Here is a 21,473-nt window from a genome sequence, read left to right on the forward strand (position 1 = left end):
TGGAGCTGCTCGGTCGGACTGCGACTTCCCGGGAGAGTTTAGAGAGGAAAGAGTCAAAAACAAAAGTCCAAAGGTCCTTCTGGCTGCTTTTAACTGTCGCTTTCAGTCCCATCGGGACCTGCTGTGGAGGACCCACCGGGTCTGTGTTCCTTAACTCGGCCTTTTTGCGGTCCGAGCTGCCGCTGAATGGGACGCACATTTTCTGCTCGCCTGTGCTGCGATGGAAGCGGAGAAACCACCGGGCTCTCCGAGGTACTTGTGATGCCTTTAACTTCTGTTTTTCATTCGCGTGAATGCTGTGAAAAGCAAACAACCTGTTGGCAAAGTTCAGTCTTGGTGCAGGTTCAGTTAATTCAGAGTTATTTTATCATCTCATAAGTGAGCGAAAATCCAGATGTAGCCAACCACAGTTTACAGAGAGATCAAAAGGAAACTGCTCATATTCATGTGCACGAGCTAGAAGTCGACTGTAATAAATGTTTTAAGTTAAAATCAGAATTTTTACACAATCATGAAGCGGCAGTTTAATATGAGATTTTTATTTCAAGTTAAACATAACAAAACAATATCTTTCATGTCAACAATCAATATTGCGCCGCTTAACTTATTCAAACCAGGACTTTAGTTTTGGCTTCAAATGAAAACTGTCTGTAAATAATGCGATAATCTGACCCTGATGTTCCTGCAGTTTAACTGTTCAAAATGCAGAATTTATTCATAGAAAGTTTCTGTGTAACACTGTCTGAGATAGATGGCAAACAGCAGATGAGCAGTATGGGTCCCTTTATGGTTTGCCAGCTTGCCGGCAGCCACAGTTCCTGACTTTAGCACCTGTTTCAGACGTTATTATGCAATTCAATTCTATAAATAAACTCTGCTTCAGAAGTCAGAAAGTGTCGAGATGATGAAGTCAACTTTTTGAAGTCAACTCGATGGCGCATGTGGAAGCTGTCAGACACCAAAAGCGTCCGGTAATGCTCATCTGCTGTTTAGTCTCTGTTTCATTCATATTGTTATGCAGTGATTGCAATGCTCATGTCCAACTCTGCTTTTTAATATTGGAGCTTTATTAGAATACATGTACATGAATAAGGGTTCAAAATAATCGTTATGTGCTCCTGTCTCTTTAAGGCCAGCCTTCTCTTTAAAGGAACTTTTTTTGATTGGACAGCTTCTGGAAACCTACAGAGGGGCAGCAACAGGCCTCAGTGAGCTTTGTTGCTTGTAGAGACATAACAGAGAGCCATATATTTGGGGGGGGAGAAGTCCTTAAGCATTCAGTACACAAAAAAAGGAACATTTTTTTATATTAATAATATTATTCAAATGAGATAAATTAAGATAAAGAGTATCTCTCCCTTCAGGTTTATACCCCTTAAAGCGGCTCGCTAGCACCTGAGCACTGAAAGTATGAAGCCTCTGTTGGAGTTGTGCTGCTTATTTTTATTATTTCTGCAAACGAATCAACACAATATTTTATTTTAGGGGCTAAATATGCTCAAACCTTCACCAAAAAGTTTGCACACATGTCAGAAGTGGATAAACCCTTTGTATTTTATGGGTTTTAAATATGAGATCCATATTGTACAGTAATGCCACTGTTTTGCACATGTCTCACTCTGTATATTTTATTTTATATATTTTATTTATTGTTTACTCTATTTAATTTGTAAAATATGTGTGTGTACACACACACACACACACACACACACACACACGTAGAAAAATATTTAGTATACACATCCAGAAATGCATATACTATTATATATTGTACATATATTTATTAGTTTCAGATGTAGCCATTCTTGTATTTTTTGTTTACATTATTGTATTTTGCACAACTCTGTTGCTTGTGAAGCTCGCACACAAGAATTTCACTCACATGTGCTGTACCAATGTACCTGCACATGTGATGTGACAATAAAAGTGATTTGATTTGATTTGATTTGAGAGGTGCAAAATGGTCCCAAAGGGCCCCCTGAAAAATTTCAATGCAGTTGCCCGGCTGTTTTGCTTTGCATACACGTATGGCATTTAATACACACATCTTAAGCTGTATGGAAAATCCTCTTCGAGCCATGCCTTATACCCAACAAGAAGTCCATTGTTTTTCAAGGTGTATCACAAACTCAACCCAGAGAGGCATCAGCGTGATCTTTGGCCAGTCTAATCGAAACACATTTCTTCAAAGTTTTGAAGTTCTGTGTTAGACTGAGTATATATCTTCTAGTCTGTCTTAAACTTCACATGCTAGACAACTCGGTCATTGATCCAGCTGCGGGACGCCTGCATTACAGTAATGAGTCACAGTCACAGTGCCACCTACTGGCAACAGTAAATCAGCATCATGTGATCCCTCGTACGCTTGTACGTTATGTTTGCGCCGTGTGGTTTTGGTTTTTTTTCTTTGTTTGTTTTTTTTTTTTAATCATGTGCAGCAGTGTGATGTGTCCTTCGTGGGTGTTGTATAATGCAGCGTCATGGACACAGGAAGTGACATGTTTATGCAACACCCAAGAAGATTCCAGGCTTTAAAACATCGAAATGGGACCTGTGCTTTGTTTATCTGTGACCTCAGTAAACACTTTCTTGATGAGTTTTTGGGCTCAGTCACTAATTTCAGGTCATATTTAATAAAATTGCTGAAGTTCATTTTGTAAATTACGATCGTTATTAGAGTCAAGAAGGAGGATTATCCAGGATGTGCTCATTGGCCAATGACCTGTAAACTCACGCATCACTAGGTTCGCTTTTCATGCCCAAATTCTCAGTAAGGAGGCTTCTCTTCTTCCATCTTTTCTTTACAGTCAAGTGGCCTTCATGCTGAGGGACCAGTCGTCACTGCCTGCATCTTTAATAACAAACATGTTTATGAAAAAATTTAAAGGTACAACAGAACAGGCTTTTGTGACGGCTACAAGTCATCGGAAGGTTTACAAATTTGTCTTTAACCTTGACATAAACAATTAAAATCATTTACATTTTCATGTAACTAATGACTTATTGAAAATTAGCTGTGCTTAACACACCTGCACAATTTTCTTCTTGCGTTTTTATGGTCATTTATTTTTTATTTTCACATGTATTTAAGCTCAATATGTTAACATAAGATTTCACAATATTTAGACATTCATATTTTGATATTGATGTTAAGAACTGTTCTGCATTTGTTCTGATGGCGCCACATGAAAGGACTCAGCTTTCGAGCGTATATTGTTATATTGTTGTGATGTTTCCTTTCATCTTTCCCAGTGTGCACTGTGACCTTTAGCATAGGTAAAGATGTAAAAGTGTGCCCCCTCTGTGGCATTACACAAACATTTTAAGATGGAATAGCTCAGTTAATCATTACATCATCAAGTTACTGATTGTGCTTTAACCTCTTGAGTATAAACATTTTTATGTAGCTTCTCGAGTAAGGATTTCAGTGCCACCAAAGTTGATGTCTATTTATGTGCAAGTTTCTTACAGATTTTAACGTTTGAGAGATTTTATTTTTTCCTGACTGATTCATCTTTCCTCTGTCTCTATTTCTAGCAGATGTTTTGAGTGAAAGCAGCAGAGACGGGGAAGATCTGCAGCATTTCATCGTTGTTTTCTTGCTCCCGATCAGCAGTCTCATCCAGCAGGTCAGAGGATTTATTGAGGATTTAACCACGTTATAAAACTCTTTAAAGGCGATCTACCCGAGAGCTCAGGCTTTTACTTCAGTCTATTTTTCTTCTGGTTGGCCTCGGAGATGCTCTGCAGTGAGAGGAAGCTTTATTCGCAGGATTTCAGTGCTGAAAAATTGGGACAAGTGATTGGACGCACGATGCTCTGCTGACCGTTTTTCTTTTTTAAATTTTGGATGTTCACCTTCGAGGTCGTTCTCCCACCACCACGTCACAGATAGCAGACAATGTCTACCGATAACAGCCCGCCGCCCCTGCCAGCTTCTCCAAGGTCGTTCCATGCCCTACCTCATCACCCGGCCCCGCCCACCCCATCACCTTCTCCCAGCCCGCCAGCCACCATCTGCAGCCGGCTTTCCAACGGCAGCCAGTCGGCGCCCAGCCCCACGAACTCACGGGGCTCGTTCCACGGCATCTCCTTCCTGCTTCAGATCGGACTCACGAGGGAGGCGGTCACCCTCGACCCTGGAGATGTGTCGCTGTCCTCCGTCAGGGAGCTCGTCTGCTCCATCGTGGATCAGAAGGTAAAACCAAAGGGTTTTTTTTCTGTACACTTTCCTTTTTTTCCTCTTTTTTTTTTTTTTAATCCACAACCTTAAAGCAGAAGTTTGGAGATTTTAACTGGCACGTCTCACCTTCAGGATTCAAAAAAGTTCACATCCCACATCCACCCATTTAGTTGTATTGAAATGAGGCTCAGCACCTTAGCATCCCTTTGTCCTCCTCACCCCACCCTCAGAGGCTCAGTGCCACACAACTTTCTTTTTACCTTTCATATAAACTTATTGGTCAAAGGTCGGAGTTCAGACACCGGTTGACCATAGGCTGCAGGGCTGAACGCAGCGACACAGGTTTGATTCTGAGCCGAGGCTCTTTGGTGACTGTCTAAACCCACCCTGTTGTCTAATAAAAAGTCCTAAATTTTTTTTTTTTTTTTAAATTCGGGGTGTGTATGTGCACATAAATATGCATGATTCGATTCCTTGGATCAAAGTAAGGCTCAAGCATGCCGATGCGGCTTTCCACCCCGGTGTAGAACCCACTCGTTGCTGAGGAAGCCACAGAAGGGAGAGTTTCCAAAACAGCAGGATGCCGGTCTGTTTGCTGTACCTGTACTGATTACCTTAAGAGCTTTAAGGAGAGGGTGCTATTTGGAGGAAGTCATAACAATTATAATCTGTGCTGACCAACAACAATCCCAGCGACTGAGAAAACACAACCCCGGCACGTCTACGTGAATGGAAAACTGTTCTGAAGAAAGTGTTTTCCTCCTCTGGTCAGCCTACAGGAGGAAAACCCACAACGTGTCATTCAGTCTTTTTTATTCACAGCATCAACTTCTCCTCCTTTTTTTCTTTTTTTTGCCTTCGCTGCCCTGCTGGATTCCTCTTTTCTAATCGTCGTGTGTCGAGCCTGTCACATTCTGCACTTCAACAAATCTGAACTTTGGCCGCGATGTCTGCGAGAGCTCGTGAGCTGCAAGCATTTGATTGCATTTGTGGAGGAAGGAGTGTTAAATGTTCTTCTCTGCAGTGATGAGCTAATAACGATTAGTCCGCTGCGTCTCCAGTGACTCTGTCAATCTCTGCATGATCTGCAGCTCCATCATCTTGGTAGTCGTCACTGAGCTCGGAGGCACATGAACTGCTCCTTACCTGTTTCTTGTTAGAATGGCCGTCCAGCTCACAGGGGATTTCCCAAACACACTAAGTGTTACTGTGAGTAGGTACACTCCAAGACAGTCAATTATAGCCTGTCTAAAGAAGTGGCTTAATAATATGAAGGACCATCAAAACAAATGAGAACCGAAGTACCAGGGTGAGATCTTTATAAGGTAGTTTGCAAACCAGGCGGGAATTGCGCTTGTTTAGAGACCGTTGCAAACCCCCACAGGCAAGAAATGAATCCTATGTGGACACAAATAATTATCAGGTGTGTGGACTTGTGCACAAAGCCCGATGTTAATGGTCTGATGCCAAAAAAACCCTTAAGTGGGTCCTTGCGTGCTTGCAGACGGTGATATACAAATATATTAGAGTCCATCATATAGCGACCAGGGCAGGCATCATTCTGTCAGGCACGTCTAAAAATAAAACCAAAAAAAAATTGCTGAAATGTGTCGCCAAATATAAGCAAAGTGGGCAGGCCGACACTGTTAGACACACTTGGGGATGCATTCAACTTTGTGTCAGAGCTTCTTCACAAGCTTCTAGCTTCCGCTCTGAGCCTCACCTTATCTCTCACCATCTGCTGGTTTTCTGGTTTTTACCACTGCTGAACGTACCACCTGCGTTTACATCACTCAGTGCATTTCCCAGCAAGCTACAACACGCACTCACAGACACACATACCCAAATGAACACACACAGTTTGCAGCAAGTTTGCAAGGCATGATGGGTTGGAGATTAAAACCTAGTGATGCTCTCATTTTTGACTTCTTTCTGCAGACGCATTTCCAGCGCTGGCTGGGTTGTGCGAGCACATCCAGTCTGTTAGGCAGTGTTTGTTTGCAGCTTGTCACTGGCTGAGCTCCCACCCTCAGCAGAGGAAAAGTCTTTTTCACAGGGAATGTCACTTCCTGGTTGGCATTGCTGTGTCAGCGGCTGCACTTCCTGTTTTACAGTCGTGTGTTTGGGGTCGCAAGAGCAACAGGGTGGTCAAAGTGAAAGAAAGTGATAAAACAGCCAGCTGATAGGCTGTATCTATTGTTATTGCGCATAATGGCAACCGAAAGAGTGTCTTTGTTTGGTTTTTTTTGTTTTTGTGTGCACATTATTTGGCCTAAATGCCAAAAAATGTGCACAAAAAACACTGATACGTGCGTACGTCCAGGTCTCACCACTTCTGTGATATGAAGGCACGGCTGTTGTGAGGAAGTTGATTTCCAATTTTTAACATGAAAATGAAGTGACGGGGCTTCTGCTCTCATGCATGCTCACAGTTTAGCCGACAAAATCAAAATCATGTTTGAATTTTTGTTTAAAAAGCTCCACACAGGTGCAAAATTTCTTTAAAATCTTTTCGTTTGTCACTGTCAGGTCTAAGCATTGAGATTTTTAAGATGCTTTCTTTTAATAAAAATTGAAAATAATCAAGTTTTATTTGTATAGCATAACAGAATCAAATAATAAATCAAGAAAAAATATAAGGAAGAAATTCTTTAACAGTTTAAGTGTCTGGGTGTCATCCTTGATCGTACTCTATCCTTCCATTCTCGTATCCTTTATAAGCCTGAGCTGGTCCAGAACTCAGCTGCCCACGTTATGGGTATAACCCACCTCGACTCGCCACATCATTCCTGTTCTGCAACAGCTTCACTGGCTCCCAGTTAAACAGATTTCTCCTACGGACATTCAACCTCACCATCTCTGTTGGACCTTCTTCATGTTCCCACTTCTTCTTGCAGTCTTAGATCTTCTTCCTCCCTCCACCTGACTGTTCCCTCTGCCAGTCTGTTCTGGGGCCAGACCATGAAGGGCTTTAAAAGTAAAGTAAAATCTTAAAATGAATTACAGAAGTTCTGAGGAGCCAGTGTAGAGTCATTAAAACTGGTGTAATATGTTTACGTTTCTCAGTTTTTGTAATGGTGTTTGCACTTTAATGCTTTATGACTGATACTCTTTGGAAAGTCATTACAATAATCTAAACAAAAGGAAAAAACCTGTCACTAAACCTGAGTGTTAAACGGATTCTCGCGGTATTCTTAAGGTGGTCGTAGCAGGTCTTTGTTTGTCAAAGGTGAGATTAGAATCAAATATTTGTTGACAGCTTTACAGCCTACTACAGTGATTTCAAACACGCAGACATGTGTATTTATACCATCACTACTTCTTCTGAAGTTTTCAGATAAAGCCACATTTGATAGCTTGTTTCCAGTATCTGCCAATATGTATCATCACACCTACAGCGTTAGTTTTCTGTGGTTTCCCCCACACATAAAAGCATTTTTTTTCATCCCCTCGCTAAGAATCACACATGTTTAAAGTCTGCTAATGTAGTAAATATGCATGTAATTTGTTGGTGCAGACATTTGCACAGAATTCAAGGGCAAAACTGGATTTACTGGCCTGCTGCAATCAGTGAGCATATGTAGGCAGATATCAGCCGACAAACTGCAAACAAAACATGAGGTCTAGGTGTCACAACCAGTGTTGGTCAAGTTACTTGAAAAAAGTAATCAGTAGCTAATAACCGATTACTCCCCCCCCAAAAAAGTAATCCTGTTACTTTACTGATTACTTATTTTCAAAAGTAATTAATTACTTAGTTACTTTTTAAAAACACGATTTACAACCTGAAGAGGTGATAAAGCGATAGATCTTTCAGCCCAATTCTACTTTTTCTGCATAATCCATCATACAAAATTTAATCAAATGGAAAAGTATCTTTTTAAAACTTGTTTTATTAGTTTTAACCTTTTAACTTTATGCATCAAGCAAAAATTAAATTATATGCAACATTCTCTGACTGGAAGAAATTTGTTTAACATTTAAACCTATTTTCTGCACATTCCAGCACATAAAATAAAATATTTTTGTGTGTTTACACTCAGTCTTTCAAATAGATGCAAGTAAAACACAGCAGAAAATAAATAACATCAAAGACTAGCGGTACTGTTGCTCTATCTTCACCTGTACAGCAGGAGTGGCATAGGCGGAGGTTTACCCTGGTGCAGGTGTGCCGCAGCGGTCAGTGGAAGAATCCGCGAGTTTATCTGTGAATTTCCCATTACGTCGTTGCACACTCGGTGCTTGCTTGGAAGTTTAGAGGGGGTTTTTTTTCGCTTTAAAAAGAAGTTTTCTTCCCACGCACAACGGACACTAATGTTTTTGTCACTTTTTATGGAATCAAACTCAAAGTAAGGTCAGTACTTCCACGCTTTAAACGCTGCATGCTCATACTCTCTCCCACAATCGATATATGATCCACTGTTGATCTGCACACAGCTGTTGTCACTAACGGCGCACTCGCTTACGTCACTGTCATGAGACATTCTTGCAAAAAAATCACGGTTTTAGTAACGCAGTAACGCAGCGTTCCTACGGTAAAGTAACGGTAATCTAATTACCGTTTTTGCAATAGTAATCCCTTTACTCGTTACCTGAAAAAAGTAATCAGATTACAGTAACACGTTACTGCCCATCTCTGGTCACAACTGAGAAAAAGAAATTGTGACATGTGCAACAGGAAAAGAAGAAGTGGAAACGGGGAAATAAAGTGACTGCAGAGGATTTTTCCAGCTCTTGCAGAATCTTCCCCTCTTCTCTGCCACCTGGGAATATCTGTGCATCTGCATTTTAAAAAAAATAAATAAATAAATAAATAAAAATCATAGAAATGCATGTAGAGACTGACCTGCTTGCCCGCTCCAGGATGATGATGATGATGATGATAATAATTAATAATAATAAATTAAAAAAATATTACAACTACCAAAATGTTTTATTTGCTAAAACTACAGTATAATTTATAGTGTCATTTCTTTCTCTGTCTGATTGAAAACCCAAAGTAGATGTTCCAGCAGGAACGCTTAAAGAGGTGAAGAGGTGGAAACTGGTCTTGTTTGGTTTGTGCCGAAAATGACTCGATCGCTGGAATTTCTCAACCTTTTTTTTTTTTTTTTTTTTTTTTTCTCCTTTTGCATCCACATCAAGAAGCTGAGAGCTCCGTCTGTGGGCGGGTGGATGCATCTGCTCTGATTTACTGTAGTCCAGCCGCGTGCGTGTGTAGGAGGCCAGAGTCGTCGTGGCAAAGTATAGGGAAGTTCCCCTCCTCTGCAGGTTGCCTTGCTACACCCTCATCCCATGCCACCCTCACCATATACATACACACACACACACACACACACACACACACACACACACACACACACACACACACACACACACACACACACACACAGTCCCATCCTGGATTGTGAAACTGAAACCGCAGTATTTTTAATCATCACTGAGCAGACGATAAGCAGCGATAAGATCGCAGAGAATTTTTCTCCTGCAGCTTTCAAAACTTTACGGAGCTTTGCAGCCTCCTGGTTTTGGTCTTGCAGCATTTTTAGTGTGTTGCATCAGCAGCAAGCAAAGGAGCAGCATGTGTGGAGTTGTAGGAGACTTGTATTGTGACTTTCAGTCTTATAATCTGTCACTTTTTCAGAATTGCAAAGAGTCTCCTTTACTGTGAGTGCAATAAGGAACAAGCAGGCCGGGCACAGATGTACTGAAGGGTTGACCAGTTCATCTGTGAAAAAAGGCAGCATTAGAGGCTTGTTTTGCTTTTAATTAACTGAATTTATGATCTTTTAGAAAGAACCTTTTTCAGTCACCATAAGTAAGTTTACCTATAGTGTTCTGCAAGGTTCGATTTTAGGTCCTCTTTTATTTTCTGATTTTCTACACAGATGGAGTTTTCCTTGAGACTTGGTGATCCTAAAAACCCAGCCTCTGTTTCAAACTTAGTACCTCAAAGTCACAGTAACCTGTCACAATCAGAACTTTTGTGTCAGAAACTCAGGAGTTTGATTTGGTTGAGCTCTCAGCTTTGAACCAACAACATTAATTAATTTTAAAAAAAAAAGAAATCCAGACCTGCTTCCTCTACATTTGAATAATCTTGAGAATAACACCAATGCATACCTGGGGAAAGACATCTATACATTGATCTCTCAGGGTTTGACTCATTGTAACGGACTCCTCTGTGGTGTGAACGAAAAGTCACTCTCGCCTCAAACTGTTTTTCTGCTCTTGACTGATATCTTTTAAAGTACATCTGGGTGTGGAGCTACAGAGAAGAAATATCAGCCTCATTCGAGCAATCGCTCACCCTAGACCTCATGTGGGGTCCTGCTGTCTGCTCCTAAGTCTGGAGCATACTGTTTGCTGTTTGCTAACAGTAATTAGAGGAATTTTCCTTTAAAGACAAATTGGCCATTAATACAAAATGCACAGAAAATACTTGATCTCTATTTTCTTCATTATTTGTGACCACTGTGAAAGTTGCAAGCATTTATATGGATCAGGAATGAGGAAACTCCTTTAAACCTCCCCTTTTAACGTTGTGTTTGTATGTTTTGACAGTTTTACGCTGTTGAAACCTGTTGCTGTCTCTGTTTACCTCATCCCCACCAAGCTCTGCTAGCATTTTAAAGGGCTGCTCAGAACGGCCTCCCCCTGATTAGGTGCTTTTCTTCTAACCAGAAAAGACCCTGTATCTGGCCCTATAGGGGCATTTTCAAACCTGCCCACCAGTTCCTGCACTGGAAAGCACCCCATTAACATACTTAATCCCAGCACTAACAGCCCTTCATCACTCAACACATCCTAGAGCAATTTATGAAGCTTAAAACTTTTAAAACGAGCAGTTTCAGTGGGGTGAATAAAAATAACACTGTCTGTATTTCAAAAGATGCCCACCAACAAAGGGTTTTGGATAATGTGATATTTACAGTTACAGTTTGAACTTCACTAACCTGGATTATGAGCTCTTAATGTTTCTCAGGTTGTTGTGATCACATCTAAATCTTGCATTTGAATGTTAGAAAACCTGAAAAAGTCATGCTAGCTTATTTGACAGTGACCAGTGGTTCAGGTGTTAAATTTCTTCCTCGGCAACAATAACCAGCATTACAAAACTATGTGCTTGCTTTTAATAAAGGATATCCTTTAAAGCAGTGTCTCTCTTTGCTGTGTCCTCTACTCTGCTGGTTTCCATGGCTGCCAAGGCCAGGTGGTGCTTCAGGTGGAGACGTGAATGTTAGTAGCACAGGTATGTGAGAGGGAGTCAGTGTTATGGTGCTTTTAAATGCTTGTAACTCTTGTAGTTGTTGTAAATCTTCAGGTGTGCAGCTCATATGTCACCCCAAATACAGAATATACATGTTGTTTACACCAAAGGCAAACGGTGATTGACTAAAGATGCATGAAGAGAATCATTTTTATGGAAAATCCACAAATTAATGTTCATTTTGCTAGTAGCAACCTCCAAAAGTTTAAAAAAATGAAACTAATACATAAATGCCAAATCTGCAGTTTGTCTAATGTGCACTCCAGTAGTAAGTCAGCCCTCATTTACAGCTACAAATGATAACAAAGTGCTTGAGGATGTATGTTTCTTTAAAATTACTCATATGCAGGACTTAGGATATGCCTTTAGCTTTTTGTCACTAGTAACCGCTCAGTTCAGCTCGACTTGACTCGACTCAGTTTTTAGGGTTTTCCACTAGTTGGTTGTACCTGGTACCAGGTACTTTTTTTATTTTAAGTACCTACTTGGCTGGGGTTCCAAGAGATCTGTAGACACTGAAAAATGTGATTGCATGCCACCGATTGGCTAGTCAGTGGCGTCACTCGATGATTCACAAAAATTAAAAGCACCACTTTTGAAATCCAGAAACAAAGGAAATGGCTCCACACAAACTAACACAGCTGTCCCCGAGTCAGACAAAAAGCCACTGATCGAGCAGCAGGTATATCATCGCCTCAACAAATATCCTTCCTTGTTGTGGTGCTCGTGTTGCAAACAAATGACATCACTGGACTTCCGGCTGTGTTGCTATAACGACCCCACACTTATTATGTGCTACTCTATTCTAACAGAAAACAAACAAAACCGAGTCGCATCCTGTTAAGTTTAATAGGTAAAAATGGAAAAGGGCTAGTAGACTAGCCACCGTATCACCAGTTGTAACCGCTAGCTATCTGCATGGCTTCAACTTTGGACGACTCTGCTATGTTTGTTTGTGTTTGGTTCTTAGAGCATTTTTAATAGAATTATCTGACTTTTAATATGGTTAAAACTGTGCTTAAATTTTAATGAGTAAAATTCTTGTATGTCAGCAGACTGTTTGTTGCAAATGAATATTGGCTGATAACTCAGCACTCCACCCTCTGGTCCAGATGTGGTCACTTCTGGCTATAAAAACCAACATGGTGGTTCCCAAAATGCTAATTATGGGTCTTCAAAATGTAGAATCCAAAAGTCTCGGGTACAAACTGTGCAGATGGTCTGTGTTTGCTGAAAAAGAAATGGGGTAAAATATTGACTTTACTCTTATATTTCAAGGTTTTACTGTTTTTAAAGTGAAATAAAAGCCATTTAAAGCACTGTGACAGGTTCCGTCATATATCTGTGTAATAAATCAGCTACATGTAGGTCCAGAGGTCTGCACTCTCGCCTCAAAGCAAGAAGGTTGTGGGTTTAAACCTGATTCATAGTTGGCTGAAGGTGCAGGTACATAAAGCAGTGGGTGGGCATGAAGTGTGGAAATGAATAATATGAAATAATTTCTTAGCTGCCTTTTTATTTAAAATAATAAAGTCCATCTTTTCCCCTTAAAATACACAATTATCACCAGAAGTTCAAGACTAGTATAAAGGTGAAAGAATAAATTAAAATAATAATTGAAAGAATAAATAGATAATACCTGTGTCATAGGTAAATGACATCACCCTATAAAGGTACCTTATTTTCTGTGTGCCTGTTTCCACAATCCTCAGATGATTTGAGCGTTGAGTAAGGATTTGGGTTATGGAAGTAGTGCTTGTGGATTATGGTTGGGGTGTCTCCGGGAAATGAATGTAAGTGGATGTAATGTGTCTCTGAAATGACCCGGCTGCTGTCTTTGTGTCCGATTTATAGAGCTTCACGTGTGTCTGGTTCTGCTTTTATATGAATCTGAATCTCATTGCGGGGCTGAGTGCATCTGCACATATGCTTCATTTCCACTGACATGGTTGTTAAAATGCACAAAGGATTTAAATTGCCTAAATCAATAAATGACTTGATGTCAGTTAAAAATTAATGCAGTTAAGTGCACAAAAATAATCTAACATTTTATGATTTAATATTTATCAATTAATTTCTCTTTATATTGACTTTATCATTTATTCTTCTCATTTGTTTTGTTCATTCATATTTTTTCCTCCCTATTTTTTTGTTTACATCATTTGTTTCCATTTGTTTTAATTTATCTACATACATTTTACATCTTTAAAAAAAAAAAAAAAAATCCCTGTTCTCTTCCGTTTCAGTATGCAGATGAGGTGACTATTACAGGGTAAATAAACTAACAAGCAAACCCATAGGCAACGCATTTAAGGAGGAACTGGATTAGAAATGAGTGCATCAGCGGAACAGCTTGGAGACAAAGCTAAAGAGGAAAGGGTGAGATGGTATGGAGGTGGGATATATTGGACACAGGATGATGAAGATTGAGGTGCCAGACAAGAGGAAAAGAGGAGGAGTTAAGTGGAGATTCATAAATTACATAATTTTCTTAGGGATTAATAAAGGAATCTGATTCTGATGTAGTGAAGGAGGAGGATATAAGAGGCAGATGTTGGCGACCCCTAAAGGGAACGTCTGAAAAGAAAACATGATGAAATGATTTGTCTTTTTATTTGGTTTGGATTTTGGCAGTTTTGGCTCTCTGTAGAAGCTCCACGGACACACACATCCATTTTCATATTAAAAACCTTTTTGATAGATATTAGATGAGAAGAGCAGCCAAAGATCGAGCTCAGGCTAATATCCTACAGCAACAAGATAAATGTCTTCACCCAAAACTGTTTTATTTTTTTGTTTTTGTGTTTTTTAGGGGATCACATGATTCTACAGGGTCAGACAAATTTAAATTTCCAAGGGGTTTTTTTTTTGTTTGTTTGTTTTGTTTTTGTGTTTTTTTTTTTTTTAAAATAAGGTAAAAAAAAGAAGATTATGGGCCCCACTACAGAACCCTGTGTGTTTCAAGTGCATAAGAATAGATGGCTTATGTACATAAATTATTTACATAAACAAAATCAATCAGTTCTCCATATGCAGTTCATACAGATACCGTAACCGGGTTACTACATAATCCAAAAAATAATATAATTATAAACAGCAATCATAAGGCTACACTAGGGTGGTTTAAAAAATCCAGAAGTTAAATCAATTAAAGATTTAAATGTAAAATGAAATCAACTGTAAAAAAAAATGAAAACTGGCTTAAAATTTATAAAATAAGAAAAATAACCTATTTTAATGTGGTTTAAAGTTTGGAATGTGCCAACCTTGATTATGATGCCAGGCAGCATGGAGCCTATATGGTAAACGTGTGTTCACCAATCTTGGAGAGCAGCGAGTAACCAGCCTGATCCAGATGACCTGAGCAGGGTCGCAGCGTACGAGCACGTCTGAGAACACGCAGGGTCTCAAAACCAAGAATTACAAGTTTGACTTCTCAGTTTTACAGGAAGCCTGTGCAATGACCTCACTACAGGTGATCAGTGGTCACACTTCTTTTGAACTAAACCAAACTCAACAGTGTTTAGTATGACTCACACAATGTAGTTCCTTTTATCCCAGTAATGTTTTCCAGTCTCAGTAATAAACTGCAGAGAAACGGGTCCATTGTTTGAGCCCGTGAGAAGCTCATTAATGACTTTTGCCTGGGCTCTTTCTCTGCTGATACACTCTTCAAATAAGCCTTTATGTTTCATTTCCAGGTTTGTCCAGGATTTTATAAGTTCTTAGAAATAAGCAAGGTACAGATGACTTAATAAGAAGTTTAAATGTAGCCAATGTGGACCAAGGCTTAGCATATAAATTAAATAAAATAAGGATTATTTTGAATAGAGAATAAAGCAAAGCCACTATACTAGAGTACAAAAAAAACTGAAGCCAGGAATGAATAGTTCGACTTGAATTAAATTAAAATATTAAAATTTTGTTTTATTATTTTTTTTTATAAATGTTAGTGATTAAAAATGCTATAAAAGGAGTAAAGTGTTCAGTTTTAACGTTTTAAATGTGGATGTGAGGTTTAATCCTGTCACTTACTTCCTTTTATGTAAGATGTTGAATTAAAACATTAACTGCAATGCTTTTTTTTAACTTTTGAAAATCCCAGCTTAGCCTTTTGAGCTCCATTTGTCGTCTCATTAGTCAAGAAAATCCCTTGAAAAGCACAAAGTTTCCAGCTTGAACTCTGATCCCGATCATCACACAGCTGCTGTCTGAAACTAAAAGTTTGTTATAAAATCTTTTATTTATCCTGTTGAGTGTCTCTTTAGATTTTGTGTCCTGGGATGCTTTAACTTCTCCGAACTATCGAGTATTTTGTGTGAGCCCTAAACCCCCACAATCAGTTTTCTTAATATGACTTTAGGCCTCGTGTTTTTGATATAAATTAAATTATTTAATATATAGTTATAGTTAGTATACAATCTTATAGTTTTTGTTTTATACTTTGTTTGTAGATGTAATGAAAAGGTCATTTAATTTTTGTTTCATTTGGTTCTTTAGTCAGTTATAACAGTTTCTGCACTGTGGTTAATCGATTACTGGTTGATATACGCTCCTGTGCTCAGTTATGACCACGAGGTGACCGAAAGCATGAGATCCAGAATATGAGCAGTGGAGATGGGCCTCCTCCAAAGGTTGAGCCACACACAAGGGGACTAGGGTGGAGCTGCTGCTCCTCAATATCGAAAGTGCCAGTTTAGGTCGTTCAGCCATTTGACCAGAATGGCTCTTAGGTGGCTCCTACGTGTCTACTGAGCAGAGTTCCCAGGGCAGCCACAGGACATGTTAGAGAGTTGGCGTCCCTCGGCTGGCTTGGGAAAGCCTTGGTTTCCCCTGGAAGAGCTTGAGGTGAACGGGGAGACCCGGACCTGGATAAGTGGCCATTGTTTATGATGGGACAGTTTAGAGTTGCATTGGGCAGCATTTTTTTTTCCCTCAGAGGGCCAGATTGGCTTAGTTACAGTAAGTGAAGAGCCAGATATTAACCAGCTAACATTAAACTTTAAGTGCTGTAATTTATTAAAATCCATTAATGACAGATTCCTTGAAATTAAGCTGGGATACTTCAAAGTGTGATCAATGCGAAAAACCTAAATGCTTCCTACATTTGTTTATTAATTGAAATGCACACCTGCATCAGTAAATACAGACCATGTACATAGATGCAAATTATGTTTTATCATTGCAACGGGCTTACTCTTATTTTGAAAGTTTTGGCCTAGCAACTACCTTTATCTCTGTAAAAGTGTGTGTTCCCCAAACAGTTGGTTAGGGGTTCCAGTAGCGCAGAGAGCGCTGCACTAAAAATGTCCTTATGAGTGTTTTGGCTTGCAGCAGATCATCTTGATCAACTCTTCTGCGAGCAGCAGTGAAACTTGGACAAAGTGCAAACAGGAAATGGAGCGCGTTCACCTTAGCTGCTGCAAAAGGTGCAGCTTTTACTTTGAAGGTGAACGTCAGTACAAAGAAACGTATCACTGGGCTTATCTTACATTTATGTGCTATTATTACATTTTTATTTAACAAGGAAGAGAACCTCAAGAATTTAATTGACTCATTTGTATGATTTGCGACTCATTGCTTCCTGTGACAACATGCAGTATACATGTTTTGTTGTGTGCTTTCCTGGCCAATCGCTGGGCCCAATTAGCCCCTCTGGTGAGCTGCACTTCTGCTCCAGCTACTGCTAAACTAAGTAATAGTACTGAGTGAGAGGAATGTTTGAGGTCGATGATTGAGAGGTGAATGTTTGCTTTTGGAGTTTGAGCGTCACCTTTAACCCCTCACATCGATCTCACACTTGCCATTTTCCTACCTGTTTTATGTAATTGGTATAGATAAGAGCAGAGCTGCCACCACTTTGCATGGACTGAGTCAAGTAAGACCCTTCTCTCTGACTACAGTTTGGCGAGGTGAGCTGTACGCTGGCCTGAGGAAAACGACGAATGTCTGTGAGAAAAACGGCACATGTTCCAGTCTCATTCCCTGATCCAGATGTGCTAGACGAAATGTCTGCACAAGGGTTTCAAAATCATTTTATATTAAAACATGTGTTTGCAAAGTGTTGAAAGAAGCATTTACACTGGAGGACAGTAGTAAAATCTGTAATAAATGTGTGAGGAGAATTGTTTTGCCTGTAAATGTGTAGTCAGATCTGATAATGTATTCTCAGCTTTCTGCATGAGCTCATTTACCTGCCAGAAGCTTGTCCGTGTCCAGCAGGAAGTTTTTATACATAACAGGCTTTTGCCTGCAATTGAAATAAAAGAAGTTGGGTAATTTTTCTCTTGAATTGAGTCTTGCAGGAAGTGCAGTGAACACACCTGCCTGTGTGGCAGATGATCAGCAGTAATAGCGTCTAATTACGACGCTGGTATTCAACTGCTAAATGTCAGCACATGAGTGACCTGGATACTGACCTCATTCACCTGCTTCCATTGTACCTGCCACTGTGATAAGAGCCAGGAAGTGTGTTTGTTTCCGTCTGGGCGATGTCGTGTGGTCAGAAAAAGGAAATTGGTTTGAGTTTAATGTTTACTTAGCTCTGCGCAACCATGTCTAATCTAATCGGGATATCTGCAGCTCATTTACATCCAATTTGTCAGCTGAGATGACATCATGTGCAAGGATCACCTTGTCTGTGTCTGCTGCTCTTAAAAAGGGGGCTTTATGTCCAGTTTTTAATGTCAAATGACCAAAGTTAGTGTGAGAAGTACTGGAACGGTGTCTGTGTTAGTGGGCTCGCTGGTAGGCAGATGTCTTCCTGTGCTTGACAGCGTGATCTCTGAGGTCACCGTAAGTGGGGAAACTTGCCGCTTCCTTAATTAAAGTCCTGGCCATTAAAAGTGATGACTGAAAAACCACAGTGAAAGAAGAAGTTAAAAAAAAATGTTGTAATATTAAACGTATTGTACTTGTGCCTCGAGTACAGAGGGCGAGTCATGCGAGAGATGTTAGACTGTGTGTATCAGAAAACTAACAATGATACTGTTAATGTTCAGAATGTACCCAGACTGGCTTTGATTAGTTACTAAAGAATAAAATGCAGTATATTAGTTTATTTAATTAATGAGCTGGGTGCTTGAGGTGGTTTAAGTGACTTTGAATGGTTGTTGGTATCAGACGGGCTGGTCTGAGATTTCAGAAACCGTAGATCTGCTGGGACTTTCCCAAATAATCAACTCTGGGTTTACAGAGAGTGATATTAAAAAGAGAAAATTCCCAGTGAGTGACAGAGGCCATGCTGTTTAAGGCAACAATAACTCAAAGTACCACTCGTTACAATCAAGGTCTGCAGAAGAAGAACGTTTCAGACTCTGGAGCAGATGGCTATAGCATCAGAAGACCACACCATGTTCCACTCCTGCTTTGGCACACTTTGGATATTTTGGGACCAAATGAGAATCGTGTAAACCCCACAGCCTACCTGAGTATTGCTGCTGACCACATCCATCCTTGTAAGACCGCAGCGTGCCCATCTTCTGATAACACATCATGTCACAAAGCTCAAACCATCTCAAACTCATTTCCCTAACATGACAATGACTTCTCTGTACTCAAACGGCCTCCACAGTCAGCAGACCTCAGTCGAACAGAGCACCTTTGAGATGTGATGGAACTGGAGATTCACATCAGGGATGTGCGGCCAGCAAATTTGAACCCAAAATCTCTAAAGGAATGTTTCCAGCACCCTGAATCTCTGCCACGGAGAATTAAGGCGATCCTAGTATCATGTAACTAATATAATGGCTACTGTTGTGGAGTAGCTGTAACGGGTACATTTTTACAGCAGATTCGTGAGCTGAAGATTACAGTGGGGGATGTTACTTTGAACATTTCCGGTCTCCTGCTGTATTATTCACCACAGAGGGTTATTATTCATCAAACATTCCTGTTTCTCATGGTATAAAATGAAGACTTCAATACGAAAAGTATTGCAAACACAGACCAATTTCTACCATGACCAATTGGTCTTCTGTGGTTTATCTGATGATGTTTTGGTCGCAAACCATTCAACTCTTCTGTGATCAACTTCATATTCCATAATTCAGATCTGAAATGAGACGCAGAGCAGAATCTGCTGGTCCTTTTGCCTTTAGCTGGAGCGTTTTGTGTTCTTTCTCTGTGGTTTTTCAGCAGATGTGTTTTTGATTTTGCAGTTTCTTTTCAGAATGGGTCACACTATTGGCTGTTTCCATTTATCTTTAAGAGATTGTAAAATCTGGAGTTTCTGCTGCAGTTGTGAACTTTTATCAGTAAAAAGTCGCAGCTCTGAAAGGCGTAAGCTTGTTTGTGAAATCTCAGCGCTGGGCAGCTTTGAGTTGGTGTCGAAACTTTTTTTTTTTTTCTTTTCTTTAACTGTGGTCATATTGCTCCTGAATGAATGCAAAGGAAGCGCTGAGGTCAGTTTAACACACGCGGGGGTATCTGAGGAGGGAGGATGTTTTTGTAGTGTGTGTTTGTGTGCATGTTCCTCATGTTGTAATGAATCTGACACATGCAAAGTGATTCTCTGTAACACATTTTGTGAGATTTTTGTGCTTTAAAGTTAGTCTCCAGTGACTGCGCTGCAATGTCCTCTAAACTGCAGGAAAGCAAGTGGATGTGTTGTGGTCTGACTTTAGGCATCTTTGGAAAATGACTGTGGAAACCAGTTTGTTGATGGTTCTTGCCTTGGACTTTTTTCATCTATCTTTTTAAACTAGTAAATAGCGCCCTAGTAAATTTGTAAATCCAGTAAATTTATACAAAGTTAGGGAACTTAGGCGTAGTTACAGCAAGTGGTTGGTGCCATGCCCGACTGCGATAGGCTGTCAAAGATCGCTTGGTTTGACCAATGTGCATACCTCCCCGGTTAGATCAAACATAGCTTGGCTTACCTCTTCAAGCAAGCATTAGTGCGATCGCTGTCATACACTTCTTTGACAGATGGCTGGCTCTGCAGAAATCACTAATTAGTAAATATGTGAGAGGACAGTGTGCCACTTCGTCCTAAATTAATCTGCAAAATGCAAAATCACGAAACCTGTGCTTTGCAAGCGTGCATTTGAAAAGCACCTGTCTGTGCGTCAAACTGAAAGTGAGTGCAAAAGACAGCAGAGAGACTCAGACTGGATTATAAGTTATCGTCAGGCACAGTACGAGGCAGCGGTGCCTGATGTGAGCACACCCTGAGCGCATTCAGCTGGTTCTTCCCAGTTCCTTCCTCACAGCGACGAACCCATCAATCCCTCCATTTTCTTTACTGTTAATTAAACAATCTGATGGGGCTGGAAGATCAGGAACCTTCTTGCTGTGAGCTGACAGTGCTGACCGCCACCCCACAGCTTATTAATTTAATACTGGTGTTGGATCAGGACTGTCGGCAGTACTATAACAGAGGTGGTGAAGTTGGATCGGTGCATCGTTGGCAGCCAGGATCAGATTATCAGATTTAGCTCTCTGGAAACTTTGAGTTCAACATGGTGTACATCTGTGAGGAGAGTCTCACCTGACTCAGAGTCTGTGTGATGATCTGCTCTGCTCCCATCAGATACTAATTACATAAGCCAGGTAGGAAAATCCCAAGTGTGGGATCGATGTGAGGGGTTAAAGGGTTCAAACTCCAAAAGCAAACATTCACCTCTCAATCATTGACCTCAAACATGCGTCTCTCAGCACTGCTGCTCACTTTAGCATTAGTTGGGGCAGAAGTGCAGCCCACCAGGGGGGCTGATCGGGCTCAGTGATTGGCTTTGCAAAAGTATTAAATAAGGAAAGAGCAGGATTTTAGATTTGAAACAATGAGTTGCAAACCACAATGAAAATGCATGAATTTATGGGCCAGGGCACTAACAGAGGACTTTATTAATCACGACTCTATTTTCCTGGTTAAATAAAAACTTAATAATACTACACAAATGTAAGATAAGCCCTGTGACGTGTTTCTTTGTAGGGAAAGCAATCTGAGTGTGAGAATACGAGTGAGCAGTGATTTTAAAAGTAATCGGTAAAATCTTACATTTTTAATCTTTCCAGCCA

General features: G+C 40.2%; 1 protein-coding gene across 1 annotated transcript in view; it reads left to right on the forward strand.

Annotated features, from left to right (window-relative positions):
- LOC146617576 (serine/threonine-protein kinase D3-like) overlaps positions 1-21,473 on the forward strand; it is a 54,156-nt gene continuing 32,683 nt past the window's right edge. The window contains exons 1-2 of the mRNA XM_085373328.1: positions 1-252; positions 3,538-4,198. Coding sequence (XP_085229454.1) covers positions 3,902-4,198 — 297 coding nt within the window. The 5' untranslated portion in view covers positions 1-252; positions 3,538-3,901. The remainder of the gene's footprint in view (positions 253-3,537; positions 4,199-21,473) is intronic.

This window comes from Diplotaxodon limnothrissa, linkage group LG15 (assembly GCF_057381915.1).
Source record: "Diplotaxodon limnothrissa isolate DT_005_m linkage group LG15, D_limnothrissa_male_GT1.1, whole genome shotgun sequence".
Classification (NCBI taxonomy): Eukaryota; Metazoa; Chordata; class Actinopteri; order Cichliformes; family Cichlidae; genus Diplotaxodon; species Diplotaxodon limnothrissa.